A 22,230-nucleotide genomic window follows, 5' to 3' on the forward strand; every position below is an offset into this window, starting at 1 on the left:
AGCCAGCCATCGCACTGTAAAAATAGGATAGGTTCGATCTATGGTCATTGAGGGCCTCCTAAAAGGATCTACTAAATTCATCGAGTTGTTCTAAAGAATCAAAACGGTCGGTTATTAACGGAATTCCTTGTCGGCTTTCCGTGAAATATTCGTTTGGCCTAGGACTTCCAAACACGTCATAAGCTAAACCCGTACTGACAAATAACCAACCCGCAATGAATAGGGAAGGTATAGTAATGCTATGAATAACCCAGTATCGAATACTGGTAATAATATCAGCAAAAGAACGTTCTCCCGTGCTTCCAGACATGCTGAACTCCCAAAATTTTTGTACATTCAAAAAAGGAATTGATTCCGTAAAAGATGGGATCAACCAGTAAATAGAAAATTACTGATATTTCATCCTTGTGAGATTGTCAATTTTGTACCAAAGGTGTATTTTGAGTATACCGAATTAGTATAGCTATCCTTCCTATGGCACAGCAATCTGGTTTTGCCTGGTTCCGAAACATAATTACTTTTTTTTGTCTATAGGTAAGCTATATGTTATTCAAGGCGTCAATAGAAAACCCCTTTTTTGTAGGTTCTATTTATTTTCCTTGGCTTCGGAATAATAGAGTAATTCGGAATAGCAGCCAAAATCTTGGGAAAATCTAAGTTAATGATCAATAGGTTTGGATAAATAATTTAGGAAGGATATTCTCATACTGACACAATACAAGGACAAGTATATATATGTGAAATTTATCCTTTCATAATTCGTAATTAATCCTTGTCTTGTTTGTTGGATTAGGTCTAACTTTCTTGACCAAACTGCGAGCGTGGAACTTTACGAGATGAAATAGGGAAAGACAGAAGATAGAATAGAACTTAAAAGGATAATTGAAGTGACTCGTCTTCGAATCTACTTTGGTTGGAGTTCGAAAAAGGAATAAAAATAAAGTAAATTCAAGGAAGAGCTTTCTTTTTTTTTTAACAGACCCTCGGGAGGTCGTGGAATGCTTTTCTTCTCCTCTTATTCCATATAGAATACAATCAGTTAAAATTAAAATAAGAAGGAATAGGGGAATATTCGATCGTTCAGTCCAAAAAGAGGGTCCTATTGAAAAAGAAATTATCCAAAATAGAAAGAAGTTTTTTTTTCAAATTCAATTGTTTATTTATCTCTTATTCCGAAATTTCCCTGAAAATCCAATTTCATTTTTTCATTCAATGGGGTTATATGATCTAGTTCTTAATATTATTACTTTACTCAATTGAAAAATTCCATAACAAATCTCTTGATTCGAAATTAGGGACTCATGTATCATCTGATGAATCCACTTTCTTTTACACTTCTGTATCTCACTCTATCTTGTTTTTTAGTATTATCTAAAATAACTGATGAATTATGAATTTTCCATAACTTAGGTAAATGCTTTACCAACATATGTAGTGTAGTAAAAAAAAATAAATGGAATTTAACTCTTTCATGCTTACTTTAACTAGTTATTTCGGTTTTCTACTGGCTGCTTTAACTATAACCCCAGCTCTATTTATTGGCTTGAACAAGATACGTCTTATTTGAATTGACTGAATAATAATAATTCAGAAAAGCAAAATCTTTCTTTGGGATTCCTGATATTCTACGACTCTTTTCCAGACTAATTAGGAATTCTTTTCTTGGTCATTGAGATTCGTGGATAATTTAGAGTACTATTTAGGGATAGATCGTACCTCTTTTTTTATCCCCCCGAACAAATCGAAATGATTGAAGTTTTTCTATTTGGAATCGTCTTAGGCCTAATTCCTATTACTTTAGCGGGATTATTCGTGACTGCGTATTTGCAATACAGGCGTGGGGATCAGTTGGATCTTTGATTGAGTCATTTTTTTTTTTTTATTGACCTCCTCTCTGGTCTGGAGGAGGTCAAATTGGAGTTACAATTCAATTTTGTTAAATTATTTTACTCTGCTTCGACATAAGATAGATGGAATCACGCTCTGTAGGATTTGAACCTACGACATCGGGTTTTGGAGACCCGCGTTCTACCGAACTGAACTAAGAGCGCTTTCATTCATTCAAAAAGAAAATCTTTTTCTATTCCTAATGTATCTCACGTACGTATAGTCTCCACAAATTCCAGTTATACCCACTTTACTTTAATTGATCTCGTTGCTACTGCCTATAAAGAAGAAAGAAGTAATAGGTAGGGATGACAGGATTTGAACCTGTGACATTTTGTACCCAAAACAAACGCGCTACCAAGCTGCGCTACATCCCTTTTCCAAATTAAATTGTTGTGCAATGCCATTGTACACAATTCCTGTCTTCTTTTCCACATCATAATTTTCTTATTCTTTCTCTATCTATATATAGAACCCTCGTGTCATTTCTTCTTTTTGGTCTCATATAATTAAGGAATTATATACAGCTAAAATCCAATAGAATTTCGCCTATAAAAGAAAGATTACTTTTCCTTGATAATATATAGGAAGAAGGGGTCATCTTTTTATTTTTTAGGGATAGGACAATTTCGGAAAATTTCGTCGATTATGGTTCAGTTTATATATAGCATAAGTTTATGATCATATATGTATTCCAACAAGGAAGGAGGATTTTCAATGCGGGATATAAAAACATATCTCTCTGTAGCACCCGTGCTAAGTACTCTATGGTTTGGTGCTTTAGCAGGTTTATTGATAGAAATTAATCGTTTATTCCCGGATGCTTTGTCATTCCCTTTTTTTTAATTCTAGTTATTGCTATGGGAGGGATAGATTTCTTCGTGATATGACAAAATTTTATCTTATCCTTTTCAATCTTTTTTTAGTATCGGAAGGAAAAAGAAAGAAAAGATGGATTGGGTTGAACCTCAGAGTCATTAAAAATTTGGTAAACCCTATTTTTAAAAATAGAAATTCAATTTAAAGGGGTACCCAAGCTAAATCAGGCCTCAGAAATCAGAGCATAGAAAAAGGCGGGGCTGACTAATTAAATGAAAGGATTTCGAACCAAAATCTTTGCTAATTCGACAAGGATTGTATTCTTTAATTATTTCTCTATTTTTTATTACTTAATTTAAGAATAAAAAAAAATTATTCTAATGAATTTTATTCTTCTTCTTCGGATTCAAAATAGAAGAATAAAAGAATAAGTAGAAGAATTAAATTAAGTCAATCCAAAAGGAAAAGGAGGTTCATGGCCAAGGGAAAAGATGTTAGAATCAGAGTTATTTTGGAATGCATCAGTTGTGTTCGAAAAGGTGCCAATGAGGAATCGACGGGGATTTCTAGATATAGTACTCAAAAGAATCGCCACAATACACCCGGACAATTAGAATTCAAAAAATTTTGTCGTTATTGTCGCAAGCATACGACTCATCACGAAATAAAGAAATAGGAACATCGTGTATTCGATCTTTCCAAACAACAGAAAGAGTAAGAACTTCATATTTTATATATAAATAAAACATAGTATAGAATACAAAATACAAATCAACTCATCTGATTTCCGGTCGATATTATTTCATATGTATAGAGGGTATTCATATACTATAAATATGAATCAAATAAGATATGGATCAAAGAAAAACTACTTCTTCTGGATCCTAAATTAATAAAATAAAGAAGTGCATTTTCCAATTTTAAATTAAATAAGGAATAAATCATGTATACATCTAAACAACCTTTTCTTAAATCTAAGCAACCCTTTAGTAAATCCAAGCAAACTTTTAATAAATCCAAGCAACCCTTTCGTAAATCCAAGCAAACTTTTCGTAAATTCAAACAACCTTTTCGTAAATCTAAACAACCTTTTCGTAGGCGTCCCCGGATTGGCCCGGGAGATCGAATTGATTATAGAAACATGAGTTTAATTAATAGATTTATTAGTGAACAAGGAAAAATATTATCGAGACGAATAAATAGATTAACCTTGAAACAACAACGATTAATTACTCTTGCTATAAAACAGGCTCGTATTTTATCTTTTTTACCGTTTCGTAACTATGAGAACGAAAAACAATTTCAAGCCCAGTCAATTTCAATAATTACAGGTTCTAGACCCAGAAAAAATAGACATATTCCTCAATTAACGCAAAAGTACAATTCCAATCGAAACTTAAGAAACTACAACCAAAATTTAAGAAACAACAACCGGAACTTAAGTTCCGATTGTTGATGTTTTATTCGAATTCGCAAGGGCCAGACCTATATATATTATAAAGAAAGTAATCCAGCTCGTCGATTCCTACCACTTAATCTTAATTTATTGTATCTTCCCGGAGTTCCCTCTCCGGGAATTCATCTTTTATTATTCCAGTATATTACTTTATTTATACCTTTAATTGATGATCTTTATTTTATTGGAAATCGTGTAAAGATTATTTGGATTTGATACAGCTACTTGTGCAAGCATTTTACGATTAAGAATCAATTTCTTCTTGTACAGGTTGTGTATTAATTTACTATAACTATCGAATACTTTATATACCCGCGTTGCTGCGTTTATCCGAGTGATCCACAAACGACGAAAATCCCTCTTTTGCCTACCTCTATCTCGATGAGAGGAAACAAAAGCTCTTTTTACTTGTTGGGTAATCATTCGATTAAGTCTTAAATGAGCCCCTCTAAAGTTTGAGGCAAATGAACGCATTTTTGTTCGTCGTCTCCGGGCTATATATCCTCGCGGAACTCTGGTCATTGAATCAAATTAACCTTAATGAATAACTAATGATTTCTCTTCTTTTAGCCACCCTTTTTCTCATTAATAACAAAACTAATTATTCCGATATATAAAATATTAATTCCAATGGCTTTTGCTATAGTAACCTTCCCAACCACGATTTTTTATTCCACTCCGTTCAGTTATTTCTATACGAAATAACAAATTCATTCTAAATAATACTAAAAAAAATAGTGGGTTCCATCGTTTCTATGGTTCCCTTTTAAACGGTGAGGCCCTCTCTATACACCGGAGCCCTTTCTTTCATCAAAAAGTATTACGAACTTGTATAGTTCACATTCTTTGGCTCTACCTATCCATTATAGAGTAAATAGCTCTTTTCACAATAAGAGTTATCCATACAGTGACGGTATTTAATTATGAAAGTTGGCTAAGTAGCTGACCCTGTTAGTCCGTTCTTTATAAGATAAAAGAGCATAAGCCTTTTTCTTTTTATTACTATTTCCTCCGCTTAATGGATAACCATTTGCTACCAATGGGAGAATTGCTTCTTATTTCCAAATTTAGATAATTCGATTTGCACCAAAGGAAACCAGAAATTCCATATACCATAGAAATCTAGGATAGAGAAGCTATATCCTATTCATTGGTACTAATCAGGGATACTTCAAATTTTTTTTATATTTGTTTGAAGTCATGATCTGAACGAGTCGCACATACACCCTAGCACATGTTCCTCGACGCTGAGGGCATCCTTTAAGCGCAGCCGTTTTTCTAGCATTTCGTATTGGCTGTCTTGCGTTTCTAATAAGTTGTTTAACCGTTGGCATGTTGTATGTATATAGAAAAAAATGGATTGGTTTAGATCCATCTTAACCTGATGATTGCTCATCATGAAGTCTTTCTATTTTCTATTAAATCGAGGAAAACACGAATTTAGCTGTGAAATAACTTTACAAGAAATCCGGACACTACCAATCCTTAAACATTTCCGGAAACCACACTGGATCAGTATCGCAGTGCTTGTCAATCATTTCATCCCCTACAATATCGACAAGTCCATAAGCTTTGGCTTCGTCTGCTGACATAAAAACATCCCTTTCCATGTCTTCGGATACAACCCAAAAAGGCTTGCCTGTTCTTAGTGCATAAACCCTTGTGATCATTTCGCGAACTTTGTGTAACTCTTCTACTTCTAGTAAAAATTCTGGTGTCCTTGCCCGATAATAAGCACTAGCAGGTTGGTGAAGCATAATCCTCGCGTGAGGGAATGCTATACGCTTGGCGGGTTCTCCTCCAAGCAGAATGAAGGACGCCATGGACGCGGCTATTCCGAGGCATATTGTATATATATCTGGTGTCACCGTTTGCATCGTATCAAAAATAGCCATTCCTGAGATTAGCCAACCGCCTGGGGAGTTTATAAACAAAAAAATATCACTAATTCCATCTTCTATACTCAGATATACCATGAGACCTGTAATATGATTCGTGATCTCGCAACGAATCTCTTGACCTAAAAAAAGTGTCCTTTCTCGATACATAACATTGTATAAGTCAACCCAAGTCGCTTCTTCATCTCCAGGAATCCGGTAAGGTACTTTTGGAACACCAATGGGCATATTAGATTAATATTATTAAATTTAAGTAAGAAACACTTTAATATGGAAACGTAAGAATGGAACAGAAAGAAAGAATCTGCAGTTTATTGTCTTAATTTTTATTCTTATTCTATTCTATTTTATTCTTATTCTATTCTATATGAATACTATAGATTCTATTAATACATAGATGGAAAGGTTATACATATAAGAAAGGTAAGACAGATTGAATAAAGAAAAAGGAATGGGTGATTCGAATGCTAAACAAAGAGGGGTAGCGATCTATTCTTCGTTTTTTCCAAATTGGCCAAGTTACCCATTGCATATTGGCACTTATCGAGTATAGAATAGATCTGCTTCTCTTTCTTCTTATGAACAGAATTGGCTTCTTATTTTTAATGGAATGAAATAAATATTCGCGCTTTCTGACACAGAATCCCCTAGAAGGGTTAGGTACAATGGATAATCTTTTTCAATGCGATAAAATAAAGCGACATCGTGTCTATTTTTCTTTGCTAAAGGGGTATTTCCATGGGTTTGCCTTGGTATCGTGTTCATACTGTCGTATTGAATGATCCGGGTCGATTGCTTGCGGTGCATATAATGCACACAGCTCTAGTTTCTGGTTGGGCTGGCTCAATGGCTTTATACGAATTAGCAGTTTTTGATCCCTCTGATCCTGTTCTGGATCCAATGTGGAGACAAGGTATGTTCGTAATTCCCTTCATGACTCGTTTAGGAATAACGGATTCGTGGGGTGGTTGGAGTATTTCAGGAGGAACTGTAACAAATCCGGGTATTTGGAGTTATGAAGGTGTGGCAGCTACGCATATTGTGTTTTCTGGCTTGTGTTTCTTGGCAGCGATCTGGCATTGGGTATATTGGGACCTAGAAATATTCTCTGATGAGCGGACGGGAAAACCCTCTTTGGATTTGCCCAAGATCTTTGGAATTCATTTATTTCTTGCAGGGGTGGCTTGCTTTGGCTTTGGGGCATTTCATGTAACGGGTTTGTATGGTCCTGGGATATGGGTATCCGATCCTTATGGACTAACTGGAAAAGTACAAGCTGTAAATCCAGCGTGGGGTGCAGAAGGTTTTGATCCTTTTGTTCCGGGGGGAATAGCTTCTCATCATATTGCTGCGGGTACATTGGGTATATTAGCGGGCTTATTCCATCTTAGTGTCCGTCCGCCTCAACGTCTATATAAAGGATTACGTATGGGCAATATTGAAACTGTACTTTCCAGTAGTATCGCTGCTGTTTTTTTTGCAGCTTTCGTAGTTGCTGGAACTATGTGGTATGGGTCAGCAACGACCCCAATCGAATTATTTGGGCCTACTCGTTATCAGTGGGATCAGGGATACTTTCAGCAAGAAATATATCGAAGAGTTAGCAATGGTTTAGCCGAAAATCTTAGTTTATCAGAAGCTTGGTCTAAAATTCCCGAAAAATTAGCCTTTTATGATTATATTGGTAATAATCCGGCAAAAGGGGGATTATTCAGAGCGGGCTCAATGGACAATGGGGATGGAATAGCTGTTGGATGGTTAGGACATCCCGTCTTTAGAGATAAAGAAGGACGTGAGCTTTTTGTACGCCGTATGCCTACTTTTTTTGAAACATTTCCGGTTGTTTTGGTAGATGAGGAGGGAATTGTTAGAGCGGACGTTCCTTTTAGAAGAGCAGAATCCAAATATAGTGTTGAACAAGTAGGCGTAACGGTGGAGTTCTATGGTGGCGAACTTAATGGAGTAAATTATTCTGATCCTGCTACTGTAAAAAAATATGCGAGGCGTTCTCAATTAGGGGAAATTTTTGAATTAGACCGGGCTACTTTGAAATCCGATGGTGTTTTTCGCAGCAGTCCAAGGGGTTGGTTCACTTTTGGTCATGCTACCTTTGCTTTGCTCTTCTTTTTCGGACACATTTGGCATGGCGCTAGAACATTGTTCCGAGATGTTTTTGCTGGTATTGATCCAGATTTGGATGCTCAAGTGGAATTTGGAACATTCCAAAAAGTGGGAGATCCAACTACAAAGAAACAGGCAGTCTGATACACATTGTTATGGTATCTTTCACCTCTCTTTTTTGATTTGACATCTCCCATCCTTTCTTTGACTCTTTTTCTTTCTTTATATGGGAAATTCTCCCAAATGACAAATGAATAGGTGTGGAAGTTATAATTGTAAATAAACCACGATCGAATCTATGGAAGCATTGGTTTATACGTTCCTTTTAGTTTCGACTTTAGGGATAATTTTTTTCGCTATCTTCTTCCGAGAACCACCTAAGGTTCCACCAACTCCAACTAAAAGAATAAAATAATTTCATTTAAGTAAGAAGTCTCCCAGATAGGGGGACTTCTTACTTAAATTAGTCTCCGTGTTCTTCGAATGGATCTCTTAATTGTTGAGAGGGTTGCCCAAACGCGGTATATAAGGCATACCCAGTAAAGCTTACAAGTAAACCAGATATGGAGATGGCGACTAAAGTTGCTGTTTCCATTTTTATAGAATTTCAAGATTACAATGGATCTACGAAAAGATCGTGTATTTACAACTACAACGGAATAGTATACAAAGTCAACACCAATGATTAAATATAATTTATGGCTACACAAACCGTTGAAGATAGTTCTAAACCTAGGCCAAAACGAACTGGTGCAGGTAGTTTACTGAAACCCTTGAATTCGGAATATGGGAAAGTCGCCCCGGGTTGGGGGACTACTCCTTTTATGGGGGTCGCAATGGCTTTATTCGCTATATTCCTATCTATCATTTTAGAAATTTATAATTCTTCCATTTTACTGGATGGAATTTTAACCAATTAGGTTTCTACTAACTAAAACTAGGAAGTCAGAGTTTTTCCATCCAAAAAAGCCTTTCTAGTTTAAGCTCTACATTTCTAGATATTATGGTAGTTCGACCGCGGAATTTTTTTGTTTCGGTATCTCTGGAATATGAGTGTGTGACTTGTTAGAATTGATCCTATTGATAATACATAGAAAGGGCCTGTTATCTCTATCAAGATGATTCTAATTCGTCAGATATTATTTATTCTAGTATCTGGAACACGAAATAGATAGAGTGGATCAAAAAAAATGGAACTATGATTCATACTCACTATTAAGACCTCGCAACCAGACTGAAAAATTCAAGTAGTTCTTAAATAAAAATAAAAAAGAAATTTTCTTCCTTACAATTTTGTTTGCCCAAAAGACAACTTTTTTTCTATCGATTTTGTCGAGTCATTACACTGATTCAATTTCAATAAATGATTATCAAGCGGTTCTTATTCGAAGAACCCTTGCCTTTTGTTTAGCTTGAGACTAAATCATCGTGGCTCTAGTATGAATCTAAGGTTTTAATTGAACTGATTCATAGGATCACAACAAGATAATTTCTATATTACGCATAAAAAAAAATCCAAAATAGGGAAGAGAAAAGTCAAGAAGCCTCTAATGACCAACATAAGGGAAAGGAAGAAAGAAAGACGCGCCAACTTGAGATTTTTTGGCATTATCATCACAAAGAAGATATTCCGGATTTTTTTTATTTGCTATCTTCAAGGCAAATCGACCCGATTCAGTGGCTGATGAAGTTTTGAACCTTTTTTCTAATATTCGTTGAAAATTTGTGTGTTTCTGCTTGAGCCGTACGAGATGAAATTTTCATATACGGCTCTTAGAGGGGGGCGTGGGTTAGTTACCTATCTCAATAAAGTATATGATTGGTTTGAGGAACGTCTTGAGATTCAGGCAATTGCGGATGATATAACTAGTAAATATGTTCCTCCCCATGTCAACATATTTTATTGTTTAGGGGGAATTACACTTACTTGTTTTCTAGTACAAGTCGCTACCGGTTTTGCTATGACTTTTTACTACCGACCAACCGTTACAGAGGCTTTTTCCTCGGTTCAATACATAATGACCGAGGCCAACTTTGGTTGGTTAATCCGATCAGTTCATCGATGGTCAGCAAGTATGATGGTTTTAATGATGATCCTGCATGTATTTCGTGTGTATCTCACAGGGGGATTTAAAAAACCCCGTGAATTAACTTGGGTGACAGGTGTGGTTTTGGCTGTTTTGACTGCATCATTTGGTGTAACTGGTTATTCTTTGCCTTGGGATCAAATTGGCTATTGGGCAGTCAAAATTGTGACAGGTGTACCTGACGCCATTCCGGTAATAGGATCGCCTTTAGTGGAGTTATTACGCGGAAGTGCTAGTGTGGGCCAATCCACTTTGACTCGTTTTTATAGTTTACATACCTTTGTACTGCCTCTGCTTACTGCCGTATTTATGTTAATGCACTTTCCAATGATACGTAAGCAAGGTATTTCGGGTCCTTTATAGGGAAGGCATATCATAGAGAATTCTAATTCTCATATATCATATCGGGTAGGTTGTGGTATTTCATTGCTACAAGCATGGGTTATTGTAAAATAACACATGTCATTTGGATACTTCTCTTCAACTCCGAAGTATTTTTATACGATACAAATAGTTGAAGTTAATTTTACGAAAGAAAAAAGGCGGATTATGGGAGTGTGTGACTTGAATTATTGATTTGGCCATGCAGATAAAGAATTGGATCTGCCACATTAGAATTCACAACCAAAGGTGTCTCCGCATCCAATCAACATGTAAGTCCCCTACCTAGGAAGGATAGGCTGGTTCACTTGAGGAGAATATCTTCTATGATCATACCGCAACCATGTCATCCATGAACAGGCTCCGTAAGATCCCATAGAGTGGAAATGGAATCAGTCATGTGACATGATCCAATTCTCTATTTATTACACTTACCTTTTTATTATAGTATGGAAATGCATTCATTTTCTTTGCATCGATTGTGATCCGCAATACTATCGGAGTAAAAGAAGGGATCTAAGGAAGAATGTAGGCTAAACTTTTTGATTTTTTATTAGTAACAAGTAAATATTTTGTTTGGAGGTAAGAAACTTGCGATATTGAGGGGATAAATACCAACTAATCAAGAGACATGAGACAATCCACAAAGCAATTGATCATGATCAAATTTGTAAGCCCACTTGGATATTGAGCATTTACCCATAAGAATAGGATTATTTTCAATGAGTAGTGGTAGGTGCAACTTTGGAAAAGAGAATCTGATAAAGCTTTTTTTGTCTAGAGTCATTGAGTCATTATATACCTTAATTCTATTAAGGATCTTCCGCGGTCTTATTTCTTTCACTCTTGCTCGAGCCGGATGATGATAAATTCTCATGTCCGGTTCCTTTGGGGGATGGATCCTAAAGAGTTCACCTATCCCAATAACAAAGAAACCAGACTTAAATGATCCTGTATTAAGAGCTAAATTAGCTAAAGGGATGGGACATAATTATTACGGGGAACCCGCATGGCCCAACGATCTTTTATATATTTTTCCAGTAGTAATTCTAGGTACTATTGCATGTAATGTAGGTTTAGCGGTTCTCGAGCCATCAATGATTGGTGAACCGGCAGACCCGTTTGCAACTCCTTTGGAAATATTACCCGAGTGGTACTTCTTTCCCGTGTTTCAAATACTCCGTACGGTACCCAATAAGTTATTGGGCGTTCTCTTAATGGTTTCTGTGCCAACAGGCTTATTGACAGTACCTTTTCTAGAGAATGTCAATAAATTCCAAAATCCATTTCGCCGCCCAGTAGCTACGACCGTTTTTTTAATCGGTACTGTAGTAGCTCTTTGGTTAGGTATTGGAGCAACACTACCCATTGATAAATCGTTAACTTTAGGTCTTTTTTAGATTTTTTTTGATTCATTCAACCATGAAGTACCATAGGTATCTAGGAAATAGTTACTTCCAAGTAGAATCTTCCCTAGATACCTAAAATCCATTTTATTATTTTATTATGATCCATTTCGCGAAAATATAGATTGTACCAAAGATGCAAAATTGTTTTCTTTTTTCTTTTTATTCTATTCTAACTCGAAAAAGAAGAAGAAAAAAAATTGCAATGGATTTAAAACGAGAGTTTATTCTTAAGTAAATCAATTGGGAGATGCTTCTCTAGAGTGTCCCATATATGTTTTCTATCTTCCATACGAAAACTGTCAATTCTCATAAGATCTTCTTCAGTCTTACTCAAAAGGTCCAATAGTGTATGTATATTGGCCCTTTTTAGACAATTATATGTTCTAGAAGTTAATTCTAATTGATCAATAAAAATACAATTCAATGGAATTCCTTTTTTGTTTTTCTTTAGATTAGTTAATCTTTTTTGAAAAGTAAAAAGGGGTGGAGTAAACCTGTTTTTATTTTCTTCGAAACTAGTGCCCTCTTCCTCGGCGTGTAGAAAAGGAAGAAATAAATCAATCAAATTACGAGAAGCCTCATAAAGCGCTTCCTTAGGGGTTAAACTTCCATTAGTCCATATTTCTAGAAAAAGTATCTCGTGTTTTTCATTTCCATTCCCACAAGAAAAAATACTATAATTCACATTTCGAACAGGCATGGATACAGCATCTATAGGATAACTTCCATCTTGATAGTTCTTTCTGAGTTCTGTCTGATATCCACGATCTCTCTTGATCTGTAAATCAATACAGAAATCAATGGGCTCTGTCAAGTTAGCTATAGGTTGTGCCGTATCAACGGTTTCTACGGAAGGCGGTAAGATGATATCTTGAGCAGTTATGTATCTAGGACCTTTGACGCAAATTGATGCGTCTCTAACTCCATAGAGATTACTTCTCAATACAATTTCTTTCAAATTTAGTAAAATTTCTTGTACGGATTCTTCAATACCTGCTATTGTAGAATATTCGTGTGGCACGCTCCCAAATTTTGCACGTGTGATACATGTTCCTTCTATTTCGCCAAGTAAAGCTCTTCGCAAGGCAATACCAACGGTGTCCGCTTGACCTTTTCTAAGCGGGGACAGAATGAAACGACCATAATAAAGACGCTTACTATCTACTCTTGATTCAACACACTTCCACTGTAGTGTTTGAGTGGATCCTGCTACCTCCTCTCGAACCATAATAGACTAGTATTATTATTTTATCATTGAATCGTTTATTTCTCTTGAAAGTTGAAAGCGGGTTAATTCTTTTACAGACGTCTTTTTTTAGGTGGTCGACATCCATTATGCGGCATAGGTGTTACATCGCGTATACAACTTAATCGCACACCACTTTTAGCAATGGCTCGTAATGCGGCATCTCTTCCACTACCAGCGCCCTTTACCATAACTTCTGCTCGTTGCAAACCTACTGTACGAATAGCATCTACTGCTGTTCTTTGACCAGCATAGGGTGATGCTTTTCTTGAGCTTTTGAATCCACAAGTACCGGCCGAGGACCAGAAAACCACCCGACCTTGTGGGTCTGTAACAGTTATAATGGTATTGTTGAAACTAGCTTGAACATGAATAACCCCTTTTGTTATTCTACGTGCACTCTTCCGTAAACTAAAACGTGCATTCCTACGTAAACCAATACGCACTTTCTTACGTGAACCAATTTTTGGTATAGCTTTTGCCATATTTTATTATCTCATAAATATGAGTTAGAAATAAAAAAAAAGATACAAAGATATCCGTTTCAGGGTAAAATACACCCTTTACTTTAATTATTTGAAATTATTTTATTTGGAATTGGAACATTTCCGCGGGTACTTTTTTTTTACTTTTTAGACAGTAAAGTTCTTTTTCGAAAGATTACCCCTGTCTTTGTTTATGCTTCGGATTAGAGCAAATCACTCTAATTCGTCCACGCCTACGAATCAGTCGACATTTTGTACAAATTTTACGAACGGAAGCTCTTATTTTCATATTTCCGTATCCTTTTTTAAACTATGAATCTAATATTTTGGAAAAAAATAAGTCTCTTCGCTTGAATTTTAGAACTTAGAATTTATTACCCTAGAAAAAAAAAAGAAAAACCTAATCCTTTGAATCTTTGGTATTCTTCAAATCTTCGCTATCCTTCAAATCTTCGCTATCCTTCGAGTCTTCGATACGCTTCGAATCCTTATGGGGAAGTCTATAAATTATACGTCCCTTGCTTGAATCATAACGACTTACTTCAATTTTGACCCTATCCCCCATCAGTATTCGTATAGAACTAGACCGGATCTTTCCTGAAATATAGCCTAGGATGATGGTGTCATTCTCTAGCCGAACGCGGAACATTCCATTGGGTAGGGCTTCCGTAACTAAACCTTCAAAAGTAACTTTTGCTTCTCTCGGGTTTTTTTTTTCTCTCCTATTTTTTTTTTCTGTCATATTTTTTTCTCCTATTTTTCCATTTTTATTTTCAAAATAGGAAGGGCGAGGTAGAATTCGAGCACTATAGGCGGGGCGATTACCATATATAACATAAGACTTCTCCCCCAATTCTGTTTAGTCGAGCTTCTCGATCTGTCATTATCCCTCGAGAAGTAGAAAGAATAGCAATTCCCATTCCACCCAAAACTTTAGGAATTCCTTGATAGTTGGTATAAATTCGTAAGCCGGGTCGGCTAATACGCTTTAAAAAAGTTCTTGTTCTATATATTCCTTTTCGAGTCTTTCTCTTTTGATGTCGCAAAGTTGAAACCAAGAAATATCTGTTACGTTCCTGATGTTTCCGAACACTTTCAAGAAAACCCTCTCGTAGAAGTATTTTAACAATGTTTTCGGTAATATTTGTAGATACTACTCGAACTGTTCCTTTTTTATTCATGTCCGCGTTTCTTATAGAAGTTAGTAAATCAGCAATAGTGTCCTTGCCCATAAGACTCTAATTCTAGGTTCCTCCTAATTTTTCTATAATCAACATGTTTTCTTTTTTTTTCTTTTCATTTTGGATTTTAAAACATATACGTAAAACACAATCTACTAATATTAATTCTTTGATCTAAATTTCGCCTACTAGTATTTATAATACTTCAGGAGCTAATGAAACTATTTTGGTAAAATTCAATTCTCTCAATTCCTCGGCAATCGCGCCAAAAACTCGAGTTCCTTTTGGGTTGCCTTTTTGATCAATTATAACCGCAGCATTGTCATCATAGCGGATTATTATACCGTCTTCGCATTTGAATTCTTTACATGTACGTACAATTACAGCTCGAATTACTTCGGATCTTTCTAGAGGCATTTGGGGCAATGCGTCTTTGATTACAGCAACAATAACATCACCAATACGAGCATATCGCTGATTACCAGCAGCTCCTATGACTCGAATACACATCAATTTTCGAGCTCCACTATTGTCTGCTACATTTAAAAGGGTCTGAGGTTGAATCATATTATTTTGATTTCAATTTGTTATTTCAATGCAAAAGGATGAAAGAAATATTGTCTTTCCAGAAAGAAAAACCGGGCATTTTTTTTCTTCCATACCCCTTTTAGGGTTCTATATCTCTAATCGAATAAATTGACTTCGTATGGGCATTTTACTGGCCGCTATGGAGATAGCTGCTCTAGCTACAGTTTCAGATACTCCCCCCATTTCATAAAGTATACGACCTGGTTTAACAACGGCTACCCAATATTCGGGGGACCCCTTTCCCGAGCCCATACGTGTTTCCGTGGGTCTTAGTGTAACCGGTTTGTCGGGAAATATACGTACCCATATTTTTCCACCACGACGTGCATATCGTGTTATTGCTCTTCGTCCTGCTTCTATCTGTCTCGCCGTGATCCAAGCGGGTTCAAGTGCTTGAAGAGCATATCTACCAAAACAAATACGATTGCCTCGGAAGGATTTTCCTTTCATTCTTCCTCTATGTTGTTTGCGAAATCTGGTTCTTTTGGGGTTATAGTCGATGGTTCTCTTTCTTAGTTCCATCTCTACTCCAAAACTGGACATGAGAGTTTCTTCTCATCCAGCTCCTCGCGAATGGAATGAGAAAGCATGTAAATAAATTTCTCTAATTCCATAATATTTAAAAATATTACGGTACGGATAGATACACATTAATAGATAATAGAAAAAGTTAGGTTTTTTTTTTATTTTTATATTGAATTTGTTAAAACAGAAAAATATAATATATAGTCAAAAAAGAAGATCTAGAATATATCCAGATGTGTGTGGATATTTATCTAAATTCTATATTTATAGATAATAATGTAGTCCTTCTAAAAAATATCCTTATTTTTACTCTTATTGAATCGCGGTAAAGTATTCTAATTCAATAAGAATTTCGCGGGCGAATATTTACTCTTTCCTGTCTTATTTGTTAATTTATAAACTTACCAAATAAGACAATTTTTTTGGTTTGTTCCGCCATCCCACCCAATGAAGTGTTAGGATTCTTTTCAATAAAATCCTATGGAATCATAGGTTCTGTCGTTCCCACTGCTTCTCCTTGAATGGTTAGGTCTGAATCCCGCAACGGAGCTTCCAAAAAATTTCTTTCCGAGTTAATTTTCTCAGTTTTATTAACCCGGGCGGCTCTTTATTATTGCTTAAAATTTGTAGTTCTTCTTTCAAGTTACAATTTTTCATTCTCTATTAGTTTTATTATATTGATGCTTTTTCACATTGCCTTTTATGATGTAATTCATAGACCATACACAGTGGAATTCTATATCTTATTTATTTCCTCTTCCTTCTTTCTATCATCCCTCCCTTTATCCACATCCCTTTAGTTTTGCTTCACAACCTAGAATCCCATTTTTTTTTTAGATAAAAAAGTGCAGTTGCTACAACTATATGACACATCTACTCATTTATGATAGAGGTATTTATTCATATAGTGACTGTTTCTTAGTTAGGATCTCGACAATACGAAGCAATAGGTTGGTTATTAGTATTAGTTAATTTTCTATAATTACTAAGTTTTTTTCTTTAAAAAAGAAAAAAAAATAACGAGTCACACACTAAGCATAGCAATTATATTAAATGATTTATCAATTTTCATTAAATCTTATAGAAAGAGGTAGAATTTCTTCTTTTGCAGGGATTTCAGGAAAAAAGTCTCTTGTCATTTTTTATTCTATCAATGGACAGAATTCGAAGACAAGATTAGTTATTCTTCGTCTACGAATATCCAAATTTTTACACCTAATACTCCATAGATAGTTCGAATTGGATAGCAGCAATAATCAATTTTAGCGCGGATTGTTTGGAGGGGAAGTCTGCCCCTTTTAATGGATTCGGCACGTGCAATTTCTTTTCCTCCGAGACGACCCGCAATTTTTACTTTTACTCCCCTTATATCTGCTTTTTTAGTTAATTCAATGGCTTTTTTCATTGCCTTTCGGAATGAAACTCTATTTTTTAATTGGAAAGCTATATATTCTGCAAGAATGTTAGGCTGTCTATAAGGTTCTTTAACTTTTTCGATAGAAATATTAAATCTCTGGTTTACAGAGTTAATTTCCTTTTGTAGATCTTTCTCTAATTCTTCGATTGCTCCTTTTTTCTTTAATAAATTTGGGAATCCAATATGGATTATGACGTGGATCGTATCGATTTCTTTTTGAATTTCTATATGTGTAATTACTTCGGAACTTGAACCTGAGTCCATTTTTCTATTATGTGTAATTACTTCGGAACTTGAGTCTGATTCTATTTTTCTATTCGAGCCCTTTTTCCTATTCTTTTGTATATAGTTCTTGATACAATCCCTTATTTTTTTATCTTCCTGTAGACCTTCAGAATAATTTTTTGGTTGTGCGAACCAAAAGGAATGGTGTTTTTGGGTTGTACCAAGTCTGAAACCGAGTGGATTTATTTTTTGTCCCATATTTTTCTATTCTATATTTTTTTTTACTGGGAATCGAAATCTTAGATGGATCTAAAGGTTATTTAGATTTCTTTACTATATTTAGTACAATTGTTATATGACACATGCTTTTTTTTATAGGGAAACTACGTCCTCGAGCTCGAGGTCTGAATTTCTTCATAATAGTACTCCTACTGACTTCGGCTTTAGTAATGAATAAATTCGCTTTGTCGAAATCCCTATAATGAGTTGCATTTGCGGCTGCCGAATAAACCAACTTTAAGATGGGATAAGATGCTCGATAGGGCATGAGGTTCAGTATCATAACAGTTTCCTCGTAGTAACGCCACCGAATCTCGTCAAGAACTCTTTGTGCTTTGAAAACAGACATAGGGATACGTTTTTGTGCTTTGAAAACTCTCTCGAACTTAAGTAGACGATCGGTTGGAACTTTCCTTGCGAGTTTCCTTAGCCCACTTTTCTTCTTCTTTATCCTAGGGATATACTTTACTAGTTTGAAACTTGTCATAAATAAGTTTATTCCCCGCCTACCTTTACTTTATTTTGAATCTTTTTTTTCTTCTTAATCTTTCTATTCAGAATTCAGTTAACGACGAGATTTAGTATCCTTTCTTGCATTTTCATAACTCGTAAAATGCCGAGTAGGCACGAATTCTCCCAATTTGCGACCTACCATAGGATTTGTTATGTAAATAGGTATATGTTCCTTTCCATTATGAATCGCAATTGTATGGCCAACCATTGTGGGTAGAATGCTAGATGCCCGGGACCACGTTACTATTGTTTCTTTCTCCTCCTTCATATTGACCTTTTCTATCTTTGCCAATAAATGATGAGCTACAAAAGGATTCGTTTTTTTTCGTGTCACAGCTGATTACTCCTTTTTTCCTTTTTAAAGAGTGGCATTCTATGTCCAATATCTCGATCGAAGTACGGAGGTCAGAATAAATAGAATAATGATCAACGGAAAAAAGAAAAAAATCCTTTAGCTGGATAAGGGGCGGATGTAGCCAAGTGGATCAAGGCAGTGGATTGTGAATCCACCATGCGCGGGTTCAATTCCCGTCGTTCGCCCATCGCATTATTGCAAATTCCAAAAATGCAATTTTCCATATTCCTAGTTACGTATTTACTTACGGCGACGAAGAATAAAACTATCGCTATATTTTTTCCTTTTCCTAGTTCTTCTTCCAAGCGCAGGATAACCCCAAGGGGTTGTGGGTTTTTTTCTACCAATGGGAGCTTTCCCTTCACCGCCCCCATGGGGGTGGTCCACAGGGTTCATAACTACCCCTCTTACTACGGGGCGTTTACCTAGCCAACACTTAGATCCGGCTCTACCCAAACTTTTTTGGTTCACCCCAACATTACCCACTTGTCCGACTGTTGCTAAGCAATTTTGGGATACTAAACGGACCTCCCCAGATGGTAATCTTAAAGTGGCCGATTTACCCTCTTTTGCAATGAGTTTCGCTACAGCACCTGCTGCTCTAGCTAATTGCCCACCCCTTCCACGTGTGATTTCTATGTTATGCATGGCCGTGCCTAAGGGCATATCGGTTGAAGTAGATTCTTCTTTTCTCTCAAAAAACCCCTTCCCAAACTGTACAAGCTTCTTCCAAAGCATACGGCTTTCTAGATGTATATGACGATCTCTAGACAGATGGATCTTATATGAATCATATGATGAAGTACCACATGAGTGGATATATAGGAAAGGAATCCAAATCTGCCGAATCGCTCATGTTATGATCTTCTACATCCTAGGTCTCTGCGTTCCGTCATCTGGCTTATGTTCTTCATGTAGCATTCAGATCGAATGACTCTATGAAATTACGTCGATACTTCCACATATTATGGGTAACGTAGGAGACATCCCTATTTTCCCCCGGGGGTCTTAATTACCACTGCTTAGCTTTCAATTTGCCTCTGACCATCAAATTAAATGTGAATAACCCGTCCTCCTCTCTTTGAAACAAGGGGCGCTTCCGGTTCTGTGCGTGCTTCAAACAATTTTGTCTTCTCCATATTACCATATCTCTAGAGTCAATAATTTTCTATGAGGAACTACTGAACTCAATCACTTGCTGCCGTTACTCAACAGTTTTCTGTTGAGGTCTATCCCGTAGAGGTAGTCAAATTGGATCAGTGATCGATTTCTAGGTTTCGTCGTAAACCTAATTGGTTACTTCCAATTACGTAAATCAATAGTTCAAACCGCACTCAAAGGTAGGGCATTTCCCATTGATATAGGAACTTTTGTACCAGAAACAATAGTATCTCCAATTATAGCCCCTCTGGGATGTAAAATATATCTCTTCTCACCATCCCCATAGTGTATGAGACAAATGTATGCATTTCGATTAGGGTCGTATTCTATGGTTACGATTCTACCAGATATGTCTTTTTGATTCCGTCGAAAATCTATTTTACGGTATAGGCGCTTATGACCTCCCCCTCTATGCCTTGCGGTAATGATTCCTCTGGAATTACGACCTTTACCACAACGGTGCCGTCCATGGATCAAATTATTTCGTGGATTGGATTTCACTTGCCTGTCTACGGTTCCCTTGCGTGTGCTCGGGATAGGTGTTTTGTATAAATGTTTCGCCGTATTATTAAGTATTCTCCTTTAGTTTTTTTCTCTATCTAGAAGTGGAATAGAATAACCCGGTTGAAGGGTAATGATCATACGTCTGTAATGCATTGTATGGCCCAGAATAGGTCCTATTCTTCTACCTTTTCCAGGTAGTCGATGGCTATTCACAGCTACCACCTTAACACCAAAGAAGAGTTCGACCCAATGCTTTATTTCTGTCTTAGTGAATCCCGATTCGACATTAAAAGTATATTGATTCTTTCCCAATAAACGAAGACTTTTTTCTGTAAATACTGCGTATTTGATTCCATCCATAAATCGACTTTCCCTCCTATGCTCTGAGTTCCAGTATCGATAAGAATTCGAGTTCTTATTGTTCTTATGTTATGGTATGAATATACCATACCAATTCGTTATGTATGGATGATGGATGAGATTCCATGGATAGAGAGCCAGTTCCAATAGACTTATGGAATGTTCCCGTTCGTGTGCATCCAGCAGGAATTGAACCCGCAAATTTACCAATTATGAGTTGGGCGCTTTAACCATTCAGCCATGGATGCTTAACAGGGATCATCGTACATCGTAAATAACCAATTTTCATATAGAAAGACATATCATAGAAAAATGAAATCGAAAATATTCCGAGATGGCAAATATTCGGAGATGACTATGAAAACACCTCTCTGGATCCTCGAATTGAAAGAGAGATTGAGAGGGATCAAGAATCCTAATTCTCGCTATTTGGAATGGATCCAATTCTATTGAGTCTGACTCATAGTGATCATTTCTCTTTAGCAAAGAATGACCTTGGTTATCAAAGGATTGAACAACCGGGATCCATTTCCTTATGATACCTAGTTGGCATTGATAACAAGGATCTAATGAATTATGAGTTTAATAGATCCTCTTTAGCAGAAAGACGTATATTCCTTGCTCATTATCAGACAATCACTTATTCCCAAACCTCGTGTGGGACTAATCGTTTTCATTTACCATCTCATGGAAAACCCTTTTCGTTCCGCTTAGCCCTATCGGGTATTTTAGTGATAGGTTCTATAGGAACTGGACGATCCTATTTGGTCAAATACCTAACGAAAAATTACGATTTTCCTTTCATTAAGGTACGAGGGCTTCTTATTCCACAAGAACGAAAGCACCTTTTCATTCTTTCATATACTAGGGGTTTTTACTTGGAAAAGACAATGTTCCATACTAAAGGATTCGGGTCCATAACCACGAGTTCCAGTGCACTAGATCTTGTAGCACTTAGCAACGAGGCCCTATCCATTAGTATTCCACATAAGAAATCCATTCTAGAAAAAAATACAATTAGATTAGCTCTTCATAGACAAACTTGGGGTTTGCGAGCCAAGGTAAGATCGGCTCGGGATCATGGGACCCTTTTCTATCAGATAGGAGGGGCTCTTGTACAAAATAGACTTACTAAGTAATAACCCCATAGAATCTATCTATATAAAGATAAAGAGGCAATCGTGTCAGGAAGCGGGTTTTTCTTTGGCCAAAAGGTACTTCGAACTTGGAACGAGCATGAAGAGATTAACGAGACTTCTTTCTCTTTTGAGTTTTTCTGGCGGACCTGCCGCGCAAGATCTTTGGTCTTCCCCTGGAACCGATGAAAAAAAGT

The 22,230-nt window shown here is 36.3% G+C and overlaps 2 protein-coding genes and 2 non-coding genes across 4 annotated transcripts in view; 1 reads left to right on the top strand and 3 right to left on the bottom strand.

Annotated features, from left to right (window-relative positions):
- Positions 1-1,977: 1,977 nt before the first annotated feature.
- On the bottom strand, positions 1,978-2,051 carry TRNAW-CCA. The gene has a single exon. It is a non-coding gene; the product is annotated as a tRNA-Trp (tRNA).
- Positions 2,052-2,190: 139 nt separating this feature from the next.
- On the bottom strand, positions 2,191-2,264 carry TRNAP-UGG. Its single transcript has one exon. It is a non-coding gene; the product is annotated as a tRNA-Pro (tRNA).
- A 1,326-nt stretch (positions 2,265-3,590) lies between these two features.
- On the top strand, positions 3,591-9,750 carry LOC123422472 (30S ribosomal protein S18, chloroplastic). The gene has a single exon (XM_045107687.1). It carries the CDS (start codon positions 3,650-3,652, stop codon positions 4,160-4,162), a length of 513 nt encoding a protein of 170 aa, XP_044963622.1. The 5' UTR covers positions 3,591-3,649; the 3' UTR covers positions 4,163-9,750.
- Positions 9,751-20,387: 10,637 nt separating this feature from the next.
- The window catches only part of LOC123422468 (NAD(P)H-quinone oxidoreductase subunit 2 A, chloroplastic), a 6,888-nt gene continuing 5,045 nt past the window's right edge, over positions 20,388-22,230 (bottom strand). The window contains exon 2 of the mRNA XM_045107684.1: positions 20,388-22,230. This exon is cut by the window's right edge and continues 2,704 nt beyond it. The gene's annotated coding sequence lies outside the window, so the exon portion shown is untranslated.

The sequence above is a fragment of the Hordeum vulgare genome, unplaced genomic scaffold (assembly GCF_904849725.1).
Source record: "Hordeum vulgare subsp. vulgare unplaced genomic scaffold, MorexV3_pseudomolecules_assembly, whole genome shotgun sequence".
In the NCBI taxonomy this organism is placed as follows: Eukaryota; Viridiplantae; Streptophyta; class Magnoliopsida; order Poales; family Poaceae; genus Hordeum; species Hordeum vulgare.